At 36.8% G+C, this 12,957-nt stretch overlaps 1 protein-coding gene across 11 annotated transcripts in view; it reads right to left on the bottom strand.

The window, feature by feature from the left end:
* Positions 1-12,957, bottom strand: part of ARHGEF7 (Rho guanine nucleotide exchange factor 7) — a 93,950-nt gene that overhangs the window by 46,923 nt on the left and 34,070 nt on the right. For 10 of the 11 annotated variants that reach the window (XR_015744579.1, XM_026708321.2, XM_026708323.2 and 7 more), the window contains 5 exons: positions 10,082-10,212; positions 8,866-9,067; positions 7,614-7,702; positions 2,833-2,927; positions 743-838 (listed from right to left, as the gene is read on the bottom strand). Coding sequence is in view for 10 of the 11 variants with exons in the window: in XM_026708321.2 (XP_026564106.1) it covers positions 743-838; positions 2,833-2,927; positions 7,614-7,702; positions 8,866-9,067; positions 10,082-10,212 (613 nt within the window). In the remaining variant the exon portion in view is untranslated. Of the gene's footprint in view, positions 1-742; positions 839-2,832; positions 2,928-4,772; positions 5,978-7,613; positions 7,703-8,865; positions 9,068-10,081; positions 10,213-12,957 lie in introns of those variants that run through there. The other variant, XM_087938566.1, reaches the window with a different exon arrangement.

Below are 12,957 nucleotides of genomic sequence, written 5' to 3' on the forward strand. Positions count from 1 at the left end.
GTCATACTTAATAACACTCCTTGATAAACCAGGTCTGGAGTTTTCATTTTTTAGATTATATCATGAAGAAGCACATTTGGGATATATATTATTATTCCATGCAACTATTCATATGGAAATAGTTGCAGTGGAATAACAGTACAATTGGTACACAATTTTAGTAAAAGAAGAAGAAATATCTCACAACAAAATATATACCCAACCAAACGTTGGCAAGGTTGTCAACAGAAGGAAACATTTTTGGTCTGTGGTGAGCATGTGTGGAAAAAAACCCATGCTTTTTGAAAGAAAACAATGAAATAACTAAGTAAGATTAAACAAAAAAAAAATAGAATGTGCTTCTGAAATGGGATTATATATTTTCAAGGGAATTAGTGCTAAATTTCATAATAAGGAGCCAAAAAGTTTTATATATAACAGAAATGGCTTCACAGGAAGTATTTATCAGCCTTTAGACAAATACAACTTAACCTCAAAAAGGAAAAGGAAGAGAGGAAGAAGCTTAAAATTACCTTGTCTTACTTCATTTGGTAGAAGTTTTTATTGAATCTTTTTTCTGACTTAGTCTATCTCAGAGCGGAGAAGTTTCATTTTTGACTGGTTAACATAAAGATTTTTAAATTTTATTTTATTTTTTTATTTAGAAGATTTTAAAGGCCACTCCCTCTTAGTGACTCTGGGCGGCTTACAAACAATAAATAGCCCACATAAAAAAATAAAAAACAATCCCCCCACTACTTACTTAGTGCATTCTTCTAAAGATTGTACAAGCATTTGTTGAAAAGAACTAATTTCTTCTAGGTTTCCCATTAAATATGAAGTATCTGCAGAATGTAATCTGTAACCAAGGAAATAAGAATATTAAAACAAAACACTTCTAAAAAAAAGATTCAGATTAGCCTTGGCGTCAGAGAGTTCCCGCCTGCCTTTTTGCCAGACCCAAGACTAAGACACATTATTGGTTCAATTAAATTGATTTAATGCTAGAAGCTTATGCATAGGAATCTTCTCAACAAACATCAGAGTTAGAGTTAGAGTTAGATAAAGGTTAGAGTTAGATAAAGGTTAAGGGCACTCAAGGTGGACTTAGTTCATTTGTGGCTACACAGGGATTCTAGGCTAATCCCTTTTTCACTCTGCCCCAGCTTCTGCCATTCCTTCTACATTTTTTGCACAACATAATACAATAGAACAATTTGCACCGACCATATATTCTATCTAAGAAACTTCCTCCTTTCATTTAGGAAATTGGCTGCTCTCTTCCACCATAAAATAATCCAAATGTGAACATGTAAGCCGTGTAATAGAACTGCAGTTGAAGATGTGCAATATCTGAAGAAACTAGAAAGCAGTTAGTATCCAGAGCAGACTTGAATAGAGTCAAGACACAAGGAGCCAAGACAACTGACTCTGCATGAATAAACTAATTCAATATACTGTATAGGGCAATGCCATCTAAAAAAAAATTAATGATAGGTAATCAATTATTTTAAGAATGGCAACTTAGGTTTCTATGTACCCTTCTGTCTGGCACTTTTCTAATGAACTGCTCTCATTCACTATAAAACTATTGGTACAGACTGTTGAAAAAACACATTTGCTACTAAAAAGGTTATTAAATAAAATCTTTTTTTTTTTTGAGCCAAACTCAGCTTCCAAACATGTCTGTGAAATTTTCTTGGCAGCAAAGTGGACATTATTTGCCATTACTTCTTCCAGAATATGTTTAGGGTTTCCCAGGCTAGTTTCCTGACAATCTCAAATACAAATACAGTTAGTCCTCAGCTTACAAACATTTGTTCAGCAAAGCTCAAAGTGACATCATTGCGGAAAAAAATGACTTATGACCAGGGGTGGGATTCAAATTTTTTAACAACCGGTTCTGTGGCATGGCTTAGGTGGTGGGCGTGGCTTGGTGGTCATGTGACTGGGTGGACATGGCTTGGTGGTCATGTTATTGGCTGGGTGTGGCCAATTCAATATCACTCACATTGAGGCACGCATCTCCTCGCCTGGCCTCTCATGACTGTGGGGATGCAGCAAGTCGTAAGTGGGGAAAATGGCCATAAGTCGCTTTTTTCAGTGCCATTGTAACTTTGAATGGTCACTCCACACAAGCAAAGTACCAGCAAAGGAGGGGGAAAAATTCCAGAGACGTTCCTGAGACAGGAAGTCTAGTCCTACCAAGAATGTAATAAGGGTTAACGGAGAGGCAGTTTCTGTAAGCAACACCAGAATGTTTCCTTCCTGCCTTCCTTACAGGATTAGACCAGTAATTTCTTCTAACAACCAGTTCTTCGAACTGCTTAGAATGTTAACAACCGGTTCTAGCAAATAGGTGCCAACTGGTAGTATGACCTAGCTTCTCTGGTAAATGTTTTCTACATATGACTCCCAGAGCCTTCAGAAAGCTGTGTTTCCTTTAGAAAACTGTGCAATCCTAGGAAAGCCTTCTGAACAAGTACTGGGGCTGCTTACCGCACTACTTGGCAGTGTACAGGGTAGCCAAATGACAGTTATGGGATGGAAAGATAAGTGGGTGGAGGGAGTTGGAGGCAGTCCCTTACCTGGCTCTGGGCCATGAAGGACCAATCCTGCAATCCCATTTGGATTGGGGTGGACACTCACTTAAACTTCTTAGTTAATGATTGTAATGGGGAGTGCTGCAATTGCTATCATAAATCAGTCCGGTCACATGTCTTGCCTTATGACTGCACTGCTTAGTGGTGGAAATTTGATTTCAATTGTGGTTGTAAGTTTAACCACCATACCTGACACTGGCTCTGGATCTCCCATCTAACTCAAACATTTTCAATGACCAAATGCACTTACTTTTCACTAGTTTGTAAGGGTCGTAGATAGCTAGAAAGCATTGTCTGTAATTCCTTAGCATATTCATTTTCTGTTTCCAGAATATTCTGTAGCACCTACAACACATAAAACTTTAAATCAAAATGTTACAATTATGAAGAAAAAAACAAGAAGTGTTAGACATGAAAATTCTTTGAAAATGTTTTATTCTTCAGAAAATGTGAAAAATGAAAATTCTCAAGAGTATGCAATGACCCCAGAAAAGAGATAAAAACTAGAGAACTCAAAAGAAAAACATGATTTTATTATAAGCAAAAAGCTTAACTTCAGATAGGCCTGGAAAATCTAAACCCTAGAGAACTCATTTACAAATCATATACAGTAGATGGATCTATTGTTTCTGTATAAGGAAAAAAACTTGCATTTAAATACATATTAGTTACTTAAGTCAATGATAGCTAAAGTTTTCTAATTAGTGTGCAAAAAGGAAATTTAGTGACTAGTATATATTCTGCAGCTTTTTCTCTGGTTTAGAATATTACTATAACCTATTTATATTAAAGTCAATTAAAAATTGAATTTGTGACTTCTAGGATACAATTTTAATAATATGTAATCTGATTCAGCAGCAATACAAATACAATTCCAAATCTACTGCTATGCTGTTTTACATCTTCATTAGAATTATAGCAAAATTTTATTATTGCATCTTAATAATATACAGTATTTCACAATTTAAAGAAATACAAATAAACAATCCAATAACTAACATTTTGATAAAATCAATCAAACTGGATCTGTCTCCCAGGAGTCTTACAATCTTCAGATATTATACAATGCAGCCAACTTATAGCCTGCTTGGTATATAAAACAGTTATTCATGCCTGAATGAAAATCTGATGAAACAAGGGACAGAGTACACTGTTTAAAACTGGGAATTTGTAGGTTCTTTCATTAGTGCTGCTGAGATCAGTTTGGGGGCCTTGAATAGGCCTATTCACTTGAAAAGCAGAGGAGGAAGGGAGACTATTTCTGAGTTCATTCTTTTGTTGGTAACTTGACTCCTGCCCCAAAGATTAAAATGTCTCCATTCTGTACTAAGCACTACGAATGACAGATGTTACAAAGAACCTTAAACTATGAAAACAGCAGTTTCAAACTACAGTACAAAAAGGATTTGAAAAACTAGAAAAATCAAGAAAGTTTAGACCATTTAAATTTAGGAAAGTAAAACACAATAGCATACAATCAGCAAATTACTGAAAGGAAGTTAGGCTAAACAACAGAAAATCAGCAAACCGTTTTCTAATCCAAAAATAAATTAAGTCATAATTGACTTAAATCATGGGAAGGGGAGTCTAAAACAAGGATTCACCAAGCAACTCATCCAGTCAGGTTTTTAAGTACTACAAAGATAAGTAAATGCTACTAATACACACTGTTGTGTGTTCTAATTGCACAGATCAAATTGCTACTTAGACAATAATCATAAAAATGTGTTTAATGTAAATATGTTTTTCATTCAACTATCTTTTTAGGGGTTAATAAATAATTTTTGAACTTAAAATAAATACAGGTATCCTCTCTAATTTGAACAAAGATTATATAAAAAAATAACTTAATGCTGAAGATGAATTGACAGACAATAACAATTTAATCAAAGCAAAGTGCATCTTTCTCAATTCTCAAGGGCTCAATTCTTTAAATCATCTTACATCTCCCACATTCATAAAAAACTGCTTAAAATGTCTATTTTAATTTTAGGGATCATACAAACGTTTTCTTCAAAAAGTAATTACATGTTTACTTTTTACACTCTCCTTTACACAGATGCTATATTTATCACCAATGCAGAGAATACTGAGCACTATAATTGCAGCAGTAAAACTGCAAATACATTAGTACAGCACATTTTACTTGGCTGAACTTAATAATTTCTGATGTCCCCATCACGTTTCTACTTTAATAATCACCTTTCTCCTCTTTCCTGTTTTCTGCAGATTCAGACTGCTACAAGACCCCATTATATTCCAAACCTGATTCTGAAAACTTCATCACCAATTCATGAAATGAGGTTACTTAATGTGGATTGCTCTCACAGACATGGTAACATTTTACAATGTGGAATATAAATGAAGCACCCAGAGAATCCCATGTGAGCGATCCAGAAAAAAATAAAGTACATCAAAAGTTCATTCACACAAAGCCCAGCTACTCTCCCTAAAGCAAAAGCTCTTGTACAGCATTGCTTTAAAACTGAATTTCTTAAAGGCATCTCCTACTGTTAGATATTCCAAAACCCAGATTTATTTCACAAAAACATGAAGTATAAAATATATTCCCTAATGATAAAATCTGTTATGTTACATATTTAGGAACTATTACTGAAAACAAAGGTGCATGATTTATCCACTTCTATGCATACTGCTCCATCCATCAGAACAATCTTTTTTTTAAATCTGACTTATGAGAAATACAGAATGATGTAAATCAAAGATCCATAATAATCCTTACACATATATTTCACATTCTGAAATAATCCAATGTGAAATTTAACTTTACAGTTCTATAATGAGACTATTTAATATTAACCAAGCCTAGATATTATACCAGTTTCAGAAAAAGCTAGAAAAATAATTACTGTATACTCAAACCATCAATCAATTACGGTCTTAATTCCTCAGACACTGGCCACTGCACCCACTGTTTTAGCTCTATTAGAGACATCAAAGAAAATGTCTGAATGAACTTTAGTTTTCTGGAAAATATCAGCTAAGTAGATCTCCTGAATAAAAAACACACCTGTTATATATTTTAATGCACAATCTGTCATATGGCAAAAGCCTTAATTTGTTATTTTGTCAATCACACAGTCTCACTCTAAAAGCTGTTGTGAGATTTTCTCTGCTCCAACAGATGTTGAAGAAAAATGTTTTTTTTTCCTATCAAAAATGTGGTACAGGTATTATAACCTAACAATCACAAATGAAAAAGACACAGTGACTAAACTATTAAATACATATCTGTTTTTCTCCCTTTACGCTTGCCAGCATCTTGTTCAACTTTTTTTTTCCATTTTATGATTATACAGTTGGAGGTTGGATGATGAAATAAAAACACTTCATCCTTACAAATTTTTCCAATTTTGGAATAGGTGGGAAAAAATTTACTATCATTGCCACTTTCTGAAATAAAACTGAAAATGCAAACAAGAGTTATAGACAATTCTTAGTGAACCATCTGGATCTTCAACTAGCAGAAAAAAATTGTGCTAAGAAAATGGAAAACTGTGTTAAATCAGATGTATTCATGATTATCAACCAACCCATCTAGTACATAGATCAAGACTAAAACTGAAATGAAAAATTAGAATTAGTATAATATTCCAGTGTATCTATTACACTTGCCACTAGTTCTCAGGGAATTTCTAAAATCTTTTGAGCCAGCAAGTTAACTATAGATAGAACTGTAAAGGTAAGCTCATTTAATAATTAATTAATAACATCAAACATAAAAAAGGTGGCATGGAGACAGCCCCTTGGAGCACAACTCCCCTCCAGTAAAAAAAAAAAATTCTACTAAAGCAAAATACTTGACGCCAATGATATTGACACAGTAATGATGATATATAACAGCTTTGCGATGATGAGGAATATTCAAGAAGCAGAACAGTTGTACAATTCTGCCTATGTCTTATAGTGCCAATTTAGCAATGCTGGGTTTTTAAGATAATTTAAATGCAGAGTTAGATATATATCAACAGTTATCCATAGTTGTATCCTACCCTCAGCAGTGTTCAACAAAGACAGTATTCAGAGACAGAAAAGACTGTATAGTATGTGAATGTTGGGCTCTGCAACTAATAGGAAAAAGTTGGGGAATGATGTAATGCAGGAAGTAGTTAGTATGGACATCTGCAAATTCAACAGTAACTGCAACTTTAAGGTCTCATTCACAGAAGATTGATGGAAGGCTTGAAAGGAAACAGCAGGGAGTCAGTTCAATAAGTATTTGGCCAAAAAGGCAGGAATCAGAGGGAGTCACATACTCCCAGGGGAAGATTGAAGCTTCCAGGTCTATTAACCAAAAATGAAAGTAACAATAAAAGTAATAAGCAATAAAAATGGAAAATGGAAAACACAAGCAGAAGGCTGAGAAAAACAAACTAAAAAGAATAGGCATGTGATTAACTTCAGAATGAGGAACAAATGAAGTTTACACAAGCCAGCAGATTCACCACTCAAATGAGAACTTATCTGAATGCAATGTTTTTTTTTGAAGTGAAGCAGGTAGATTTCCAACCTCTTCCCTATAAAGACTCCAGACAAGGTTACTGCACAGACATCAAACTTATCTGCTGCATGAGACCATAGGGAAATAAGGGCTAACTGTGGACATAACCATGCAAAATATTATTCAGCATCAGCCTTCATAATTTATTATACATTTTTTTACTATGTAAACTTATATAACCACTCAACTCACAGATATGTGACCCTGGGTGGCTTATAACATTAATTGTTGACGTTGGTCCTTAAACACATGACCTGTAGAATACACAAACAGAAGATGGAAATGGATGCCAAGTCTTCTGGATTTTAAAAACAGATGAGAGATGAAATTCCTGGATCTTGGCTGGTCACAAGGTAGGCATGACTGAATTTTTAAGGTATCACTGACTTTCTTGTTTTAATTATTTATAGGTCCTGCAGATCTATATCCTTTGGAAAAATACACTGATTTCAATGTACAAACCTAAACAAAAACCAACTGTTAAATAAGATTCACATAAAGTCACTCACCACATTGTAATAGCTTTTGCTAATAGCAGTTGTATCAAACCCTTTTGGAGGACTTTTCAAGCTTCCTGATTTGGGAGAGACAGGTTTTTCTGAAACAAAGATTATTTCAACAATAAAATATATTTTCATATCTTAAAACCTGATACTCAAACAATGCACTGAAGACAATATTTAGACTGATTTACTTTAAGTTATATAAATTTGCTTTAAGTTATATATCTGTCATATGCGACTCTATAACCTCTATAACTGTCTGCTTTGGCTCTGTAACCATACAAGACAGGCACAGACTTCAACAGATAATTAGAACTGCAGAAAAAAACAATTCTACCAACCTACCTTCTACTGAGGACCTGTATCCTGCATGAGTCAAAAAGAAGGCTGTGAAAATGTCTATAGACCCCTCACATCCTGTATATAAATTGTTTCAAATTTTACCCTCCAAACGACGCTAGGGTACTGCACACCAGAACAATTAGACACAAGGATAATTTTTCTCTGAATGCCATCACTCTGTAAAACAACTAATTCCCACAACACTGTCAAATTACTTACTAAGACTGTATTATTCTTCTCATCCTTCTTAGTACCTATCTCTTCCCACTTATGACTATAACCATGTTGCTTGTATCTTTACAAGTTATATTGTTTTATTTGTTTCTGAGTATTTGATTGCTTATTAGTAATCTATGACTATCACTAAATGTTGTATCTTATGATTCTTGATTAATGTATTTTATTTTTCTTTTATATACACTGAGAGCATATGCACCAAAGACAAATTCCTTGTGTGTTCAATCACATTTGACCAATAAAGAATTCTATTCTATTCTATTCTATTCTATTCTATTCTATTCTATTCTATTTCTATTTCTATTTCTATTTCTATTCTATTCACTGAAATTGCATAACTTAAAGTTATATACTATGGATCTGGCATTTTTATCCACCTATAAAGTTCTTCCCAAAGACCTGGGATAGGCAGATGTTATTATTATTATTATTTATACAACTTTGTGAAATCACAGCAGCCAATTCTTTAGCTGGTGTTGGCCTTCATTCATATCAGGTTCTTCCCAATATCCCAATACCCATTGAATATTGTAATGTATTTGCATTATTATATTAACTCATTTCTCCATTGGAATCGGGCAGCTAATAATTCAAATAAATAAAGTAATTAAAGTTTATTTATTGGATAGCTACCAAATTTATTTAAAATTACTGAGAAAGGCAGACTTTTGAAACTTACCACTGGATTTTACTTCTCGTACATAATTGCTGGGAAACCATCCTGTTTTGCCATTGTGAGTTCCTTCCCACCAGCCTCCTTCTTCTACTCTTGTAACATGAATAATATCTCCTTTTGTAAAAGAAAGTTCATCTTCATTTGTCTGTTGAAAATTAAATTTAGCTCTTACCACTAGTTGGTGGTTGCTGTTATCTGTCATATCCTAGAAATGAAGAGACCATAATAATGTTTTAGGTACTTTTCAAAAGAACAAAATATTCAGATAAAAATTTAACAATGAATTATAATGTAAAGCTACCATATCTGCTTCTTCAACATACATGCATACCTAGTTCTGTAATTTAAAATATATACCGTATTTATCGGCGTATAACACGCACTTTTTCCCCCTGAAAATAGGGGGCAAATGATGTATGCGTGTTATACGCCGATGTCCAGGGAGCGGAATCCTCTTTAAGGGATCCCGTTCCCAATAGTGCCTAGCGGCGGCGCAGCATCGTGACGTGATGTCAGCGCTGCGCCCGCCGCATATTTTTTTCCTGAAATTTCCCTCTTAAAGGGAATGCGTGTTATACGCCTGTGCGTGTTATACGCCGATAAATACGGTAATCAATCTTTCAACTGTATATAATCCTAATCAGTTACTGCTTTGATAACATTAACTGCATTAGAATTGTTTCTGGTTGGTTCGTGTATATCAAACAGTTTATGTGTACACATTAGGGTACAGAACTGATGTTGATCTGTACTGTAGTAACTTCATTTTTAGCTGAAATTGAAACATAACTAACCCATATTCCAGTGGTAAACTAGTATATTTAAAACTTTTTAAACACATTACGTATCCAGATTAAGGCTTGTGAACAGTAGCTCATAATGAACAATGTTTAATTAAAATTGTCATGGCCTATAGTAAAGACGTTCTAGGACTTCCTGGCTATATTCCAATAGTTACATACACTGAAGCTCATTTATTTCAAAATACATCAGCATAAATTAATATACTGGACTCTTGAGTGTAATCTATCGCAATGCAATAGCATCTGAAAGAATTATTGCTTCTTGTCGTGTCTCAAAAAAAACCCAAGAAAAGCAAAACGATGTAAAAATCTTGGACACCTTAAACAAACTATTAGCTCTGAATCTGAGACAAGCTTTTCACTTTGCAGCTATGATTAAGGAAAATAAAAAGCTATTAAAATGTGTTAATGCTTACCAGACTTCTATACTGGCCTTGAAAAAGTTTTGAAGTCCTACTGTGTAAAGACTGGGATCCCAAGGAGTCAAAAGACTTTATCCGGTGAGATGATGGCCTTGCACACACAGAATCACTCCCTAAACCAATATCTGAAAAAATTGACACACACACACATATATATATGTTAAGGTTCTTTATACATAATGTTACATTTATTTTTAGAAAATATATTTACATAGGTAAAGGTATATTTCAATTTACTTATTCCTCAAATTTGTAAATTGGATGTCCTTCATGAATATACATTGCAACCCAAAGTGTCCTAAATGTACCAGGGAAGATACAGGATGGGAGACAATCTCTATCAATTCAAGGGAATTCAAAAGTATCAAAATAAAAAACCACCACTTCCCAACTTTTTATAATTCTCATAAACTAACCAAAGGTTATCCCTGCTGCCTTTGTAAAGTTTATGGCTGGAAGCAAAAAGTATTGTACAGAGGTAATCCTGAACTCCACTGGATTTGAAAGTTAAGATGAACATTACCTTAAGCCGCCAGTTTAAAAAGTGAACAGAAGTTGGTTTCTCTATAAACTAGTTCTTTAAACTCAATTTCTCTCCTTTTAAAATACCCAAATTAATCTGCAATGCAATTGCCCTTTCACAATTCAAAGGACTGCAGAAGAAACTGACTGCATATCCAAATATGCAATACAATCATAATATTGCTTCTTTTAGGACAATCTTCCTTTATAGTGCACTCCCTCCAGATGTGTTGGTATATTGGCTGAGAATCCTGAAATGTGTTAATATCTGGAGAGAACTGGATTTTATAATAGCTACATCGAAATATACCCGTATAATTTCTCAGATTATATCTAAAAGGAATGCTGTTTCCCTATGTGATTTTCAAATGGATACAGAACAAAATTTGGGAATGGCAAGGGGAAACAATAGTCCAGAGGAATTCATGATATATTTTTATTAATCTAAATCAGAATACCCCAATTCAGCAGTTTCCAGATCAATCACACTATAAATCCCACCATTCAGTCAAAACCTAAGCCAACTAAAAAATGTTCAATCATTTAACACATCAGGTACAAATAAACCCTGGGTTATAAGTGTTCCCTCAGCCAACGTTCGAAGTTATGCAATAAGCATCCCCTAGCGTTTGCGAACAACTCCCGAAACTACGAAGCTTGAAGCACCATGCCCTTATGAATAATCGCAGAGATTCTGCAACATTCATCCTGAATGTTGCAGGCCGAAATGGCGCTTCTGGCCCTCTGAAAGCTCCATTTCAGCCTGCAACAGGCTGGGGAACGTCCGTGGGGTGGATCCGCCTGTCAGAAGCTCAATTTCAGCTGGCAACATGCCAGAAGAGGCCTGCGAAGGCCCAAATGGAACTGCATGGGGGGGGCGCCCACAGCAGAGAGGCAGGAGACTGCTTGCTAGAGCTAGCAATTGTGGGGAACATGAGGTGTTTCAGTGGGTCGGGAAGACCTTTGGTGGTCTTAGGCAGCTGCCTGTTCCATCACTAGGCTCCCCAAGGCCTTCCCCACCCTGAAATATCCCATGTGCACTTAACAAGCCAGGCATTTGATTAGCGAATGTGTGGGCAAAGGAAGGAGTGATCCCGTTCAAGGTATGAGATTCACTCCCATGAATCCTCAGGTTACCAACGGAATGAGAAGACTCCATTTCATTCATAAGTCAAGGACTATCTGTACTAGATTGGAAAAATACATTTGGCTGATCCTAATGTACAGCCTATCCATCCCTCATTTAAGTCAGCTGAACTTTCAGCCTCACTTCATTGTACAGAAAAGCACATGCTACTGAAACTAATGGGATTTGTATACACAAAGCAGTGCTTAAATGTATCATGTAGACCTGTGGTTCCCAAAGTGGGTGGTGGGACCTGTGGTTCCCTGGGGGGCGGTGGGATGCCTTAGGGGTGGTAAGAAGCAAGGGGGGCACTAAGACATGGCAGGGGGGTGTTCGAGGTGCCAGCCCCGCAGGCTCACTGACTGCCGGCCACGCAGCCAATTGACTGTTTGATAGCTCCGTAGCCAGTGCCTCGAATATGGAACCCGCACGCGGTGAGCCTTGCCAAGCCTGGGGGGGAGGTGGTAGGTGGTGGAAAGAGGGCACCTTAGCTTGCAGGATGCCCTCTCCAGTGGAAGTGGCGGAGGCGCACCAAAAGGCCCCAAAGCAAAACCCTCCCAAGGCGCACAGTGGAAGGGATGGGTGGTCCAGCATTAGGGCCCCTTCCCCAGAGAACAAGGGAGTGCACAGCACCCGCCCAGCCTCCGCCTCTCCAGCCAGCCGGGCTTGCACACAGGATGCAGGTGGGTGCAGCTGCGGCTCTCCAAGGTGTGTGGCTCGGTTTGGTTCGGCTCTACATGGGCGTCCCGGACCTAGAACCTAGCCTCCTTCTGCAGCCCGGTTCTTCCAACTGAGCCCTGCACTTGCTTGCTTGCTTAGTTTCCAAGTGATCGTTCCCTCCGCCTCTTCTGGTCTGGTCTGCTTCTGCATGCCTTCCTCCTCCCGGGCGGAGCATAAAGATGGGCGGAACGCTTCACTGAAGTTGGAAGTCTCTGAGCGTGAGGTTGGCTGTATCGCTGCCCTGGGGAGTCTGGCATTGCAAAATTGGATGCCAAAGGGAGCTAGAAAAGGGGCAGAGGGGCAGCTGCAGGGGGCTGGAGAAGGGGCAGAGGGGCAGCTGCAGGGGACTGCAGAAGGGGCAGAGGGGCAGCTGCATTAAGGAGCAGGAAGATCTTAGCCATGGTTTATTCATTGACTAAGCCGGAATCAAACAGCATGCTAAACTCTAAACCAGAATGGCTGGGTTGATATATTCAGCCCGTGTTTCTCAACCTTGGAAACT

The sequence above is a fragment of the Pseudonaja textilis genome, chromosome 8, assembly GCF_049901715.1.
Source record: "Pseudonaja textilis isolate UNSWEBS1 chromosome 8, rPseTex1.2, whole genome shotgun sequence".
In the NCBI taxonomy this organism is placed as follows: domain Eukaryota; kingdom Metazoa; phylum Chordata; class Lepidosauria; order Squamata; family Elapidae; genus Pseudonaja; species Pseudonaja textilis.